At 53.1% G+C, this 13475-nt stretch overlaps 2 protein-coding genes across 4 annotated transcripts; one reads left to right on the top strand and one right to left on the bottom strand.

Moving 5' to 3' along the window:
• The first annotated feature begins 3865 nt into the window (after positions 1-3865).
• Positions 3866-8868, top strand: LOC119253147 (RING finger protein 39-like). The gene is given in 5 exon segments (XM_037520791.1): positions 3866-4025; positions 4028-4242; positions 6029-6051; positions 6255-6346; positions 8288-8868. Coding segments are annotated over 5 exon segments (1056 nt in total). The 5' UTR covers positions 3866-3880.
• A 57-nt stretch (positions 8869-8925) lies between these two features.
• Positions 8926-13002, bottom strand: LOC119253148 (E3 ubiquitin-protein ligase PPP1R11). 3 transcript variants are annotated; one of them, XM_037520793.2, is made up of 3 exons: positions 12514-12556; positions 11295-11403; positions 8926-10871 (listed from the first exon to the last, which is right to left on the bottom strand). In XM_037520793.2, exons 2-3 carry the CDS (start codon positions 11314-11316, stop codon positions 10669-10671), a joined length of 225 nt encoding a protein of 74 aa, XP_037376690.1. In that variant the 5' UTR covers positions 11317-11403; positions 12514-12556; the 3' UTR covers positions 8926-10668. The 3 variants fall into 3 exon arrangements, with proteins under 3 accessions (XP_037376690.1, XP_037376691.1, XP_037376689.1); XM_037520794.2 differs by having other exon boundaries at positions 12490-12556; XM_037520792.2 differs by lacking the exon at positions 12514-12556 and adding an exon at positions 12723-13002 and having other exon boundaries at positions 8931-10871.
• Positions 13003-13475: the final 473 nt, after the last annotated feature.

Below are 13475 nucleotides of genomic sequence, written 5' to 3' on the forward strand. Positions count from 1 at the left end.
GAGAAAGTCTTGAGAATGAGACATTTCCTGGCAGTGTCTATCTCCAAAGGCCTTTTCCCTGTACTACATGTCCTAGAACAATTAGCTGTGAACTCATGGTAACCAAGATATAAGGCTGACCTGAAACTATGTTAGCAGGAAATCCTCGTCATCTGGTTATAGGAGGCAAGTGACAATTACATATACCATGAGCTTCTTGAGCCAGATGAATGCCATGTTTCATATTCCGTGAGCACCCCAGGAGGGTACCTGGCACTGCCAATGAGGAATGACTATTGATTGAGAAGGATATAAATGTCTTTGGCATTTAGAAAATCTAAGCAGAGTCAGTCAAAAGACTCTTTCCCTTTGCCCATTTGGTGATAGGCAAGTCTATTCAGTAAGATCTCCTGTGTGCCAGGCACTGTTTAGGTACAGGGAAAACAGCAGACACACAAAGGCTAGATTCCGGTTCCTGTAAAGGTGATCCTATTGAATAGAAATATATCAAAACAGATAAAATAGATCATTTCTCATACTGATAAGTACCAGAAGACACTACCTTTGAGTAGAGACAGCGCATGCCTTGGAGGATACTTGAGATACACAATACTGAAAGAAATCCTCTTTGAATATGGTCCTTTGAGCATATTTCTTGAGTTGGGACCCAGAAAATGTGAGAAGATGGAGACAACCATGTGACGCTCTGGAGGAAGAGACGTTCAAGCAGAAAGAAAAGCAAGTGCAAAGGCCTGGCAGCGAGATCAGCCTGAGCATGCATGGGAACACAAAGCACAACGCACAGAGGCTGGAGCACAAGTGCTGAAATGGGGAGGGCAGGTGCACCTGCACATGGCCTCAAGTAGCCCTCTCCCCTTAGTTAATCATTAGAATCACCTGTACTGCACTTAAAATTCCTGAGGCCTGGGACTCATCCCCAGAGACTGTTTATTTGATCTGGATCTTTCCTGATTACCAGGATTTTAAAATTCCCAGAGGATTTCTAATGTGCAACCAAGGATGAGAGCTGCTGAGAAGACCTGGAGGGTCACAGCAAGGGACTGGATTGGTGACAATATAAGGCTCCCAAAGAGACTCAGAGTCACTTCTCCAATATGCCAGGCCAGATCCAGAAGAGACCCAATTCTAAGAGATGTTGGGTAGGTTGGGGAGGGAGCCAAGAAAATGATGCAATTCAGAAGAAAAGAGGCAAAAGGAGTGGACAAGAAGGCAGGGAAATCCAAAAATACAAAAAATTGAAAGGGTAAAAACAAACACAGACAATCCAAGAAAGCCAGAGGAAGAAAGGGAAAGCATGTATATTCATTTCCTATCTGTTGCTGTAACAAATTATATAAACTTACATTTGAAATATGTGAAATGACATACATGTATTAACTTTGGTGACCATTATCCTGCCTACCATAGCATGGAAGTTCTGTGGTTTAGAAATCTGAGATGGGTTTTTTTTTTTTTAAAGATTTATTTATTTATGCATACAAAAACTGGGGTATAGGCCAGAGGTGTGTGTGGAGGGTGAGAGGATTCACCACAGACAGGGTGGGGAACAGTACAGGCAGATCTACTGAAACATGCTGCTAAGGGGAACAGCAGGTGAGACAGAAGAGGTCTGATGCACAATGTGGGTGGTAGCTCCCTGGCGGGGATCGAACTTGTGCTGCAGTGGCTCCAGATAGCTTCATAGGTTGCATCTTAACCCCTTGCGCCACCAGGGAGGCCCCTGAGAGGTGTCTTTCTGAGCTAAAATCAAGGTGTGAGAAGGACTGGCTTTCTTCTGGGTGTGCTAGTGGAGACAGCATAGCTTGCCTTTTGCAGTTTCAGAGGCCACCACTTTTTTGCTCATTATCCCCTTTCTTGGTCTTCAACATTACCAGGGTCAGGCTGTGCATTTATGTTTCTTGTGATTACACTGGACCCACTTAGATAATTTAGAATAATTTCCCTACTTTAAACTCAGCAGATTAACAACCTTAATTCCATCAGCAAACAACTCTACCATGTAAGGTGACTGGTTGAAGAGGGAGGCCATCCCGGGAGAGGGGCAGAAGCGATTCGGAAAGTTAATGCGGGAGGCGGAGAGAGGGGCAGGTTCCAGGATTTAGACTATGGACACATTCAGGGACCATTATTCTGCTTACTATAGCATGGAAGTCCATCTTCTAAAAAAATAAATGTCAGTCATATCTGTAGTCTTTTACTTGGGTAACCCACACATTTCATGCACATGGAGCTGGGCGGTTTGTTCCAACATGTTGTACATGTGTTTATTTGTGTAGGTTTGTTATTGGGTGTCATATTTGAGTGTCTCCCTGATAAGTATGGGGGGAGAAGGATGCCTGGAGGGGGTGCCTAATAAACTACTGCTGCTCCATAAAGACTCACTGCTATTGTAGTGTTGTTCTCATTGACAGTAAAAATAATGACAGAGTGTCTCTCCCCATGTTTTCTTCGAGTATGTTTATCTGTTCCTAATAATCCTGGGTGTCCGTCCAGTGATACTGAGTATGAGACCATCTGTGTGAATCTGTGATGAGTGAGTGTATCTGTCTGGAAGTCTGCACTTTGGGGCACCTGGACCCTGATGCTGCATACATGTTTGCTCAATGGTGTGTATGTATGATCATAGTTGCAGACATCTGGATGCTTAATTATTTAACACCCGCAAGGGTTTCCAGATCGAAAGGTCTAGCATGAGAGAGGTGGAGGAGCTAAAAATGGGAGGGTACAGGGGGAAGAGAGAAGAGGAAGAGAAGGGGGAAGGAGGAAAAAGGAGTGGAAGTGAGGGAAGCACAGGAAAAAAATCAGAAAGTAGAAGGGAGTTCCAGGGATCTGAAATAAAGAGGCTCACAGCAAGGGCACACATGAGAAGCTATGGGTAGGGTTCCTTTCCCGAGCCTTGCCTTGCTGTGTGACCTTGACAATGCCAGCTCTCTGGGCCTCAGTTTACCACCAGAGTTGAAATAGATAACCTTTGGATACATTCCAAAGAAGGAGAAAAGGAGAAAAATGGAAATAAGAACACATGTGGGGAAAAACGAGAAAGAGAAATAAATAGGAGAGAGACATAGGAAGACAGTCACAAGAGAGGCCCTGGGAGTCTGCCAGAGTGGAACAGAGAGAGCCCTACCCAGACTCCTTGAGGCAGGAGTGTGGGCACCCGCTCCCCACCCCCTTACCCAAGCTTCAGAGTGTCCTTAAGCCCTTAATAGGCAAGGCAGGAAGGTGGAAGGGAGAAAGGCTCCTGGAAAGAGTCACACACCAACACTCAGAAGCCTGCCTGCCAAAGCCACACAAACCAGGATCCATGCTTCCGGCCCCCAGCCCCCAGATGTAGGTGTGCCAGACACCTGGAATGACTCACACCTTGGCGATGTGGGCACACAATGCCAAAAGCGAGCCTGGGCACCCTGCCCACCCTCACACCACAGGCAGTGCGGACGGAGAGGCTGGGGCTTTTCGGGGGCTGACCGAGGGCTCACCTCCCCATACCTTGCTACCTTACCCCCAAGGCGCCCCCTAGAAACCGCCTCCTCGGCTTGAGGACCTCAGGTGTCCTTTCCTCCCCCATCACTTCCTCCCCCAAACCTTACCTGGGAAGCGGGAGAACCAGATGAGGTGTTGCGCAAGGCCTGATGTTTACCTCCCGCAGGGGCCTCCTCCCTCCCTATAAAGCCTGACGTGGTGGGGAGATTGGCGGAGCCAGAGACTGGTTGAAGAGGGAGGCCATCCCGGGAGAGGGGCAGAAGCGCGTCGGAAAGTTAATGCGGGAGGCGGAGAGAGGGGCAGCGACTCAGCAAGCAGCCGGGGCGGCCCGCCATCTGCGCGCTCGCAGGCGCCGGCGGGGGTCGCGCAAGGGACGGCACCCGGGCGCCGGCTCCCCATGGAGGCGCCCGAGCTGGGCCCGGGGCTGGTGGAGCGTCTGGAGCAGCTGGCGACGTGCCCGCTGTGCGGGGGCCCCTTCGAGGACCCAGTGCTCCTGGCGTGCGAGCACAGCTTCTGCCGCGCGTGCCTGGCCCGCCGCTGGGGGCCCCGCCGGCGCCCGGCACCGAGGCGTCCCCCACCGCCTGCCCCTGCTGCGGCCGGCCGTGCCCCCGCCGCAGCCTGAGGTCCAACGTGCGGCTGGCGGTGGAGGTGCGCATCAGCCGCGGGCTGCGGGAGAAGCTGGCCGAGCCCGGCGCCCGCACCGGGAGACGCCGAGGGGGCCGCATCCCCACCATGGGCTGCCTGGACCCGCAGGAGGAGGTAAGAAGGGGCGCTTTCCGGGGTCCGCAGCCGTGGGAGGAAGGGGGAGATTCGTGGGCGCCCCGGGGCAGACGTGATACCTGCTGGTGAAGTTTCGCCCAAGGACGGCGCTGAGAAAAGCAAAGGTCGAAGGGGCGGGACTGCCCACGAGTCCTCACTGTGAAGTGAGGGGTGCCAGGGAGGACGCGGGGAGAGGCTGGCTCTGCTGGGGGGCGGGGGCGAGGGCGGGGGGGGGGAGAGGCTGCTGCACGCGCATCTGTCTCGTGAGAGAAGCTGGGGAGAAGAGGGTGGGAGGCAGAGAAGGGGCTGCGGCCCTGGACTGGCCGCGAGGGTCCCCCTGGGGCCCCTCGAGCCTGCGAAGTTCAGGAGCCTGGAGGGAGGCCCCTGGGTGCACAGGAGGAGACCTGGCGGGGGGCGGGGGGCGGGGAAGGGAGCTGGCGTTGGGGAGAGGGACGGGAGGGTAAGGGGAGCGGAGTGGGAAGCTGACAGGAGTGGGGGTGGGGAAAAGGGGGATCGGGGCGCGAGGAGGCGCTGGGAGCCTGGGGATGGTGCGGGAGATCAGAGCTACCCGGCTCCGAGCACCCGAGAGCGCGCGCGGAGAAAAAGCAGAAGTGGAGGGACGGGGAAGGCGGGGCTGTCAAAAAAGGGAGAAAGGGAGGAAATCCGAATGCCCGTGTAGCTTCTTGGGGTTAGTTCCCGGGCTGCGGCTCTCGCCGAGTTGTATGTTGTTGGTTACTGTCCTCAGCTCCTCCCAAGGCCCCGGGTAGGGGCGGTGATGGCTGGAGGTGAGGTGCGAGGGAGCAACCGGCATCTGGCGGCTCTCTGCACCCCAGCCTTTTCATCCCTCCACCCCCCACCTCACCCCCAGCGCCCGTCAGGAGCCTCCAATTCCTTGGCCATCAACCAACCCCATTCCCTTGCGGGACCCCCAGGCATCCGGGATTCCTGACTGGATTCTCCCCAGCAGCCAAGCCGGTCTCTGGTCTTGCTTCCACCCTTTGAAGTCCACATAGATCTAATTAGTCTAGGTGTAATTGGCATAATTAGGCAAGTTGCCTTTCCTCTCATCACCCTACTGGTCTGCTTCAGTCACTCCCACTGGACAGTGAAGGGGGAAGGGGGGGAACCCTAATCTCTGAAGGGAAATATCCGGCGCCCTCTCCTGGCTCCCAAGGTACCCTGCCAGCAGTTGGGCCTCTTGGCACGCATCCAAGTCCAGTTGCCTCCTTGGCGGGGAAGAGACACACAAAACAAAGGGCCCAATAAACGCCACCGGGCTTTTATGGCAGGAGGGGAAGCAGTTTTATTATAAGGCTTTTATATACCAACTCTTAGCCCAAGGGTCTGGGTATGTGTTTGGTCTGTGTCATGGGGTGGGGGAGCTGTTTGTCTGGGGTAAACCCTCAGAAAGGCTGATAAGGATAGGGGTGAGTGGAAGAGAGAATGGGGTTAGGGGTAGGGAGTGGGGAAGAAGGAGAAGGCAAGGAACCAGGGGCAAGAAAAGGGCTTGGATGAGATTGGAGAAGGGGAAGGAAGAGCTCTTGGGAACGGGGAAGGGGGGAGGATAGTGGCATGGAATTAGGATGAAGATAAAGTGGTGTAGAGGAAGGAAGGTCAGGAAAGGGGATGGGAGAATGAGAGGAAAAACACCAGGGATAAAGGGTAAGATGGCTCTGAGAGGTGGGAAGAGAAGTCACCAGGTCAGACCCAGCTCACCTGAGGCAGGAGGAGAGAGGGACAGCATGACACCCAGCACTCACATCCATGTTTTCTTCTCCCCACCCAGGATATAAGGAAGACATGGAGAAGGTGAGTTACTTTTACTGTCCCTCCCCTTCTTCCACCTGCCACATCCATCACCTTTTCACGGGCCCATAGCTTTGTCCCCGCTCACAGACAGGTTTTATGGGCGAGGTCTCACCCCTCCCTGCTCCAGAGTTGTGAGTGGGGTAAGGGTCAGGGCATCAGAGGGTATCTACCAGTTTCCTGACCCTTCTTCCTCATCTGTCCAGATTTGATGCCCCAACACCCAAGACATCTAACACAGAGGATGATCTCCCTGAAGATTACCCAGTGGTCAAAAACATGCTTCATAGACTGACAGGTAAAGAGGGTAGAAGGGAGGGAATGGAATGCAGAGTCTTAGGTTTGCTGCCTTTTAAAAAAAATTTTTTAAAAAGATTTATTTATTTATGCATACAAGAGCTGGGGTACAGGCCAGAGATGTGGGGGGCGGGAGGGAGGGTGAGAGTATTCACCAGAGACAGAGTGGGGAACAGAACAGGCAGATTGACTGAAATACACTGCTGAGGGGAGCAGCAGGTGAGACAGGGGAGGTCTGCTTCACCATGTGGGTAGCTCCCTGGCCGGCTGGGTATAGAACTTGTGCTTCAGAGGCTGTGGATTCCTTCATAGAGTGGTGCTTAACCCCTTGCGCCACCAGGGAGTCCCAGGTTTGCTGCCTTTTTATGTTCTAGAGATAAAAGTCCAAAACCAAGTTCCTTCTAAGGGCTGTGAGGGAGAATGGGCTCTGTGACTCTAATTTGTCTTGTAGCCTCAGGCATTCCTTGGCCTCCAGGTGCCATTCTCCCTGTGTCTTAACACCCTCCTCCTCCTCTGTATACATTTATCTCTGGGTCCAAATTTCCCCCCTTTAAAAGAATACCATTCTTGGCCTCCCTGGTGGCGCAGGTGGTTGAGCGCAGCACTGTGAAGCTGTCCGCAGCCTCTGCAGCGCGGGTTCAATCCCAGCTGGCAGGGGAGAATCCCACATGGGGGAGAATCCCACATGGTGCAGTAGGCCTCTCCTCCCCTTCTACTCCCCTCAGCAGTGTATTTCAGTCAGTCTGCTGTTCTGTTCCCCGCTCTGTCTCTGGTGAATCCTCTCACCCTCCCGCGCATCTGGCCTGTACCCCGGTTCTTGTATGAATAAATCTTAAAAAAAAAAAAAAAGAATACCATTCATGTTGGACAGACTAGGGTCCATCCTAATCACTTCATTCCAACTTGATTACATCTGTAAAGATCTTCCAAGTAAGGTCAAATGGTGCTGGGGAGTGCAACATCTTTTGGTGGTGGTGGGGGAACACAATTCAACCCCTAACAATGTCTGTCTTCCATTTGTCATATTTCAGCCATTCCTCCTCTTAATTTTTCATTCACTCATACACACTGCCTCTAACTTTAACAGACTCCTGGAGGTCAGCTGCCCCTCAAGTATTTCTGTTTGCACCAATTCTCATCGTTCTTCTCTAGAAGGTTCCCAGGACTCCTGAATCTCCCCGCCCGTCTCTGGGCCTTCTCTGCAGCTCCTGCAGAGTTCCCTCCTCCATCGCTCCCAAGGTTGCTCTCCACCCTTCTTTAAACTGCCCAGAGAAGATGTTTCACCTTCTTGGTCACCCGCCATCCCACCCAACCTAGACAACTTGTGGCACCCTTAGTACAGTCTTTCCTCAAGTACCCAATAACCCCAATAATTTCTTCTGGTCCTTGCAGCTATCACCATTTCTTGTTTCTCTGCCCCACCCTCCTTATAGAAATGGGCCTGTCCGCTCCCTCCTATTCTTGTGGGTGAATGGGCTGGTTTCTCCGGATGCATAGGCTTCCTCTCTGTCCCTTGGGGTTCAGTATCTGGTATCAGTCTTTCTCTTTAGGTTCACCTCCCCATCCTGCTGACCCAGCTCCCAAGCTCCACCCCAGATACTGCAGATTGAGATATCAGGCTCCACTCCTCCCTAAAAGTCAGATCAGCTTCACCCTTTCTCCTCAACTCCACAAAGCAGTCAGCCTCGCAATTGATCTCTGCCCTCTGCCCCTGCCCTGGGCCAGAGGGTCCTTCTCTAAGTCCAAGTCTACAGGAGATAGTGGTGCATGGGTCGTGCCCAGTCCTGCCCTTCGTGGCCTTCACTTTCTTTGGGTCTACTGGCGGCCTTCGGAGCCGCAGTGAGGCCTCTTACACGCTCTCCACTGCGCTTCCCCCTTCCCTTCCCGCCTCTGTCTCGGAAATCTCTCTCATGGGGTCCTGTCGCTGCCTTCCTCTCTCCAGCCGACCTGACCCTGGACCCCGGCACCGCACACCGCCGCCTGCTCATCTCCCCGGACCGCCGCAGTGTCAGCCTGGCGCCCCCAGGGACACCCGCGCCCCCTGACGGCCCCGCGCGCTTCGATCAGCTGCCGGCGGTGCTGGGCGCGCAGGGCTTCCGGGCCGGCCGCCACTGCTGGGAGGTGGAGACGTCGGAGGCCGCCTCCTGTGGAAACTCGTCTGGGGAAGAGGAGGACGATGGCGAGAGCCGTTACGCCGTGGGCGCGGCCGGGGAGTCGGTGCAACGCAAGGGCCGCGTGGGGCTGTGCCCCGCAGGGGCCGTGTGGGCCGTGGAGGGCCGCGGGGGCCGCCTGTGGGCGCTCACGGCGCCGGAGCCCACCCCGCTGGGCAACGCCGGGCCCCCACCGCGGCGCATTCGCGTGGACTTGGACTGGGAGCGGGGCCGCGTGGCCTTCTACGACGGCCGCTCGCTGGACTTGCTGTTCGCCTTCCAGGCGCCCGGGCCCCTGGGGGAGCGCGTGTTCCCGCTACTGTGCACGCGCGACTCCCGCGCCCCGCTCCGCATAGTGCCCGCGGAAGGTTGATACTCAGCTGCCCCTCTCCGCCCCACCCCCCATCTGGTCTGGCCTGCGTGGAGGATGCTTTCTCTTGGACACAGAAAGCCCGCTCATTCCAGGGATCATGTCCCCAGGCCCAGTGGGGAGTACCAATGAGCACCCACCCCCTCTGTCTCTTTTCTCTCCCAAAGTGTTAAGAACCCAACTGCCTCCTTTCCATATCCAGTACCAAAGCCCAATTTATTCCTGTTGCCGCCCTCTTGAGCCGCTTCTCCCGTACAACCCGGCACTTCTACCTTAAGCTATTCCAGGTCTCAATTTGGGAAAGGCCCTGCCCCATCAGTATTGGTAAATGGCCCAGGCTTACTACTAGAGGCCCTGCTAGTTATTTACCTCCCATCTATACCTTTCCTGGTCTCAAAGGGTCCAATGCTTTCCCAAGGGCTGACTTGGCTTCCCTGCCCTGTCCATGCTGAGGGTTTTCCTCAAGAGAAGCAAAAGCCTCTTCCTAAATCAAACCAAACCAAACCAAAAACCAAGAGAATTGACCCTGGCCTTGGTGTTCGGGCCCTGTAGGAAACTTAATGTCCTTTGCAGGTGAATTCTACTTCACCCTCTTCTCTATGTCTATAGCCTTTTCCCATTAAAAACTTAAAACTCCCTTTTGCACATATTCATAGTAAGGAACCAATGGTGCTACCTCTTCTTTCCTCAACCTGGGAATCATCTGGACACCCCAAATTCATCCCTGTACATAACCTCACCTCTTTCCCCATATGTATAAATGGGTCCATATTTAACACATTTTGTGATGTTGGGTTATTTATTTTGTGCATCTGTGGCAATAAATGAGATCTCAGTGGTGATACGGATTGATTGATCTCTGCAATTATGCATGGCAAGAGGCCTGGAGAACATTCTGATCCCAGTAAGAGGGGAAGGCTGGACATCTGCGCTGGCAGAGGTGTCAAAAGTTTAGGAAGGTAGGGGTAAGAGTTAGTAGGGGATATACCCCTATCACTGCTCCCTCTCTTTCCTTCCCTCTCCCAAAGACTCAGGCCCCTGGAACTGTATTGGATCTATTTCCAAAGTTGGAAGACAAAGACTGAGTTGGCACTAAGTGACCCGTCTTGAAGCCAGCTCTGTCAGAAATCCTAGATCACATGATAGAAGTTTCATGATTTTCTAGTTTCCATTAATGGTGAGAATGACAAAGACCTCTCTTCCCTAACTCCTCTTGAGGGCACAAGGAGATGGGCAGGAGGGGCAGGGGAAGTCTGGGAACCCTGAGGTCTCCCATAAGACCTCCCATTCCTCAGGCAAGGAGTAAGAGTTAGGATTATATAAATACATTAGTAGAAGAGCTCTAAGCCAGGAAAAACAAGCATAGCTGTGGCAAGATTGCCTGGAATCTGACTGGGACCCTGGCAGTGAAGGCTGGAGCTATTGGAAACTCAATCTAAGTGTTTGAGACTCAAGTAGAGAGAGCAGGGGGCCAAGATAAGTGGATCCCAGGACAGGCAGTTTGGCAGTGAAAACGAAGGGAAGAGACCGGGACCAAGGTGCTTGGACCCTGGAGAGAGAAGGATGAATACCGGAGAAATGAGAGCTGGGAGAACCCAGAAGTGTGGGTTGTAGAATAGCAGCAAGTCAGAATTCCAGGATCTCTGGTTACCCTCTTCTACCCTCCTCCCCCTTCCATCTATCAGGCAGAGGAGACAGGAGCAGGGCTTGGAGAAGGGATCAATCTATGGGTTTAGTCCTTAAGTAGCCACATGGATACATTCAGGGCCAGCCGGACACAGGAATGGTAGGGATGAGAGGAATTTAGTGCTGCATTGGCCCTGGTGGGGGCTGGGAAGGGTCAGGGGGCTGTGGAGGGGTGGTGGGGGTCGGTTCGGGAGTTGAATGACGCCGTCCTTTGCGGTGGCCCCGTACACAGTGAGTATGACCACAGCCCTCCTCTTCCTCCTCATCACTCTCCGTGGAGCTCTCGCCAAAGGCCCGAGGTTTCTCATAAATACAGCAGCCTGGATGTAGAGGGAGGAGTCCAGTTAGAGAGGGAGAAGAATAGATGTAGAGTCAGTTCCATTCTCATAGATCTCATTCCAAATTCTTACTTCCATCATTGTTTTCTACTTTCCAGGAGTCCCCAGGCCTCCAGAAGTCCCCTGGTACTCAGGCATCCCAACCCTGTCTTTTTGGAGAGTCAGGGATCCAAAGTTCCAATTCTCTCACCTCTGGTACCTCTTGCCTTCTGACCCTGGCACATCCTAATTCTTTCCCTGTAACTCTGATCTCCTCCCCTAGTTGCCAGAGAACCACCAAAACAGTGACAGGACTGGGAGCCTCTGGGGGCTTCAGGAAGGGCAGTGCCAGGACATGTGTGAAGGAAGAAGGAATGCAGTATGCAGAGGGTAACCAGAACTGCAGGATTACTAAGAAATACTCACATTTTGATGAACGGCGCCCCATATGTTCATTATCCACAGTGTCACTCGTCCATTCCACTTTCTTCTCTGGTTTCCGTTTCCGAAGTTTGATGGTTAGGCTCCGGTTCTCCTGGAAGTTACAGTAAGAGGGATGAGCATTCCCTTGTAATTCCTTTCTATTGACTTCTCCTACTCCCTCCCAGGGGCCTCCTCTCTTCCCTTCCCCAGCTCAATCAGTATCACAGACACAGCACCAAAAGAGCTGAGTTTGGGGAGCAAATAAAGTAGAACAGATCTTTGACCTCAGGGAGTCCCTTGAGCAATCATGAATAATTATTTCCTGTTCTTGGGCAAGGGGTTAAGACACAACCTATGAAGCTATCTGCAGCTACTGTGGCAGGAGTTTAATCCCCGGTCAGGGGGCTACCTGCATGGTGCAGGGGACCGCTCTTGTCTCACCCACTGCTCCCCTCAGTAGTGTATTTCAATCTGCCTGTTCTATTCCCCACTGTCTCTGGTGAATCCTCTAACCCCCGCACGTCTGGCCTGTACCCCAGTTCTTGTATGCATAAATAAATCTTTTTAAAAAATTATTTCCTGTTCTTGATGACGACTAATATACAGAAAAGACACAATTCCTAACCTAGGGAAGCAAATCTTTAAAGGAAAATAAAATCCTCGCTGGCTCTCCATCTTCCTCCCCAAATCATCCTTAATGGTATTAATATATGAAAGTTATTTTCTCAGTCCCCAATGCCTAATCTTTGATGTTTCTTTTTTTTTCCAGATCACCTATTCTTTTTTCCATTAAAGAGAGAACTCTTCTCTCACTCAAGCCTAGCCCCTCCCCCATCCACCTATTCCTAGCATCCTATCTCTGGTAACTATTGTTATAAACTCCCTTAATCCAGATGCTATAAAACCCAAAACTACCTTCCCTTCTCTCTTTGATAGGAACCTAACCTTTTATTTTTTTCCCGAAAATTCTATACTTTTCTGTATTTCTCAAAATGTCATCTTCATCTCCATTTTTTGTCCCTCCCCCCCCCCCACTTCCTTTCATTCATTCCTTGAAGAGATATTTATTGGTAAGTTTCTGGTTAAATTGCCCTACTGCCGGCCTTCAAACATGCTTTCTTACATAGCCTTATTTTCCTCTATCACCTCCCTAGTTCCCCAATCCCCGAGTTCCCATTCCTTCATCACTTATACACACCACCGCTGCAACAGCATCACCTACATCCTCTACTTCAAGCCGCTCGACCAGACTTCTGCACAATCTCTGCTACTCCAACTATCTTCAAGAACTTGCGATTCTCCCAAACCCAATTCCTCAATGCCGCCCCGCCCGCATCCCCCGGCCCAGCCCTGCGGCAACTCTCCGAAACCCTGTCCCCTCCCTCCCAGTCACCCAGACCCCTACGCAGCACCACCCCCCGCCTTTCTCACGGGTTCGGTTGTCACGGTAACTGTTGTCTCAGTGACGGTCTCACTCAGCCCAGCCCCTGCCTCGGCCATGGCTGAGGCTGAGGAGAGGCAAGGTGGGGAGGAAGTGGGATGAGAGACTCTTCTCTTTTTCAGTGCCCCTGGGACTAAGAGAATCGGTATCGGATTCAGAATAACAGTCAGGAGCCTCGGCCTTCTTTTTCCCCCTCCTCCTGGGCCTGCGCTTCCCCACCCCTGAGGATAACCTGTCCAACCCCACTTCCGACTCTCAACTTCCGGGTGTGACGCAGTCTGTGGTCCCCGTTTTCACTTCCCGGGTACTACCTGCGTCAAAACGCGGGCGTCACGGGATTAGTTCCGCAGTGGTGTGCCAGTGCGCAGGCGCCGCAAGAGCGCGCCGCAAGCTTGGCGGAAGAGGCTTCCCCGCGCGTGGGGAGGAGGGGGCTGTCTGGGGCGGCCTGGGGCGGCCTGGGGCGGCGCGCGCACGGGCAACCGAGGGCAAGGAGGGGTCGGTCGGTCGGAGCGAGCCGGAGCGGCTGCGGCGGAGGGGTGTGGCTCGGCGCTCAGCGGGCGTGGGGGGAGATGGGGTGTTTGAAGCACCTAGCTCAGCTATGCGGTGGCTGAGCCCTTCCCCGCCGATTTTCATCCCTTTGTGGGAGGACGTGGAAAACTAAGGAGCAGCAGTAATGACCTTATAGTAACCCACTCGCGTTTCCTTCTTTCGTTTGGGGATGAGAGAAGCGGGACCTAGAACAG

The sequence above is a fragment of the Talpa occidentalis genome, unplaced genomic scaffold, assembly GCF_014898055.3.
Source record: "Talpa occidentalis isolate TD23 unplaced genomic scaffold, MPIMG_talOcc4v2.1 talOcc4.2, whole genome shotgun sequence".
Classification (NCBI taxonomy): domain Eukaryota; kingdom Metazoa; phylum Chordata; class Mammalia; order Eulipotyphla; family Talpidae; genus Talpa; species Talpa occidentalis.

What these genes read in the sequence shown, in the direction of transcription:
- LOC119253148 (XM_037520792.2), bottom strand. Translation starts at nt 12,791, where the DNA reads ATGGCCGAGGCAGGGGCTGGGCTGAGTGAGACCGTCACTGAGACAACA. An exon ending in TTACCGTGACAACCGAACCC is followed by an intron (nt 11,404 to 12,722) that starts GTGAGAAAGGCG and finishes TGTAACTTCCAG; the next exon opens with GAGAACCGGAGCCTAACCAT. An exon ending in GGGGCGCCGTTCATCAAAAT is followed by an intron (nt 10,872 to 11,294) that starts GTGAGTATTTCT and finishes CTCTACATCCAG; the next exon opens with GCTGCTGTATTTATGAGAAA.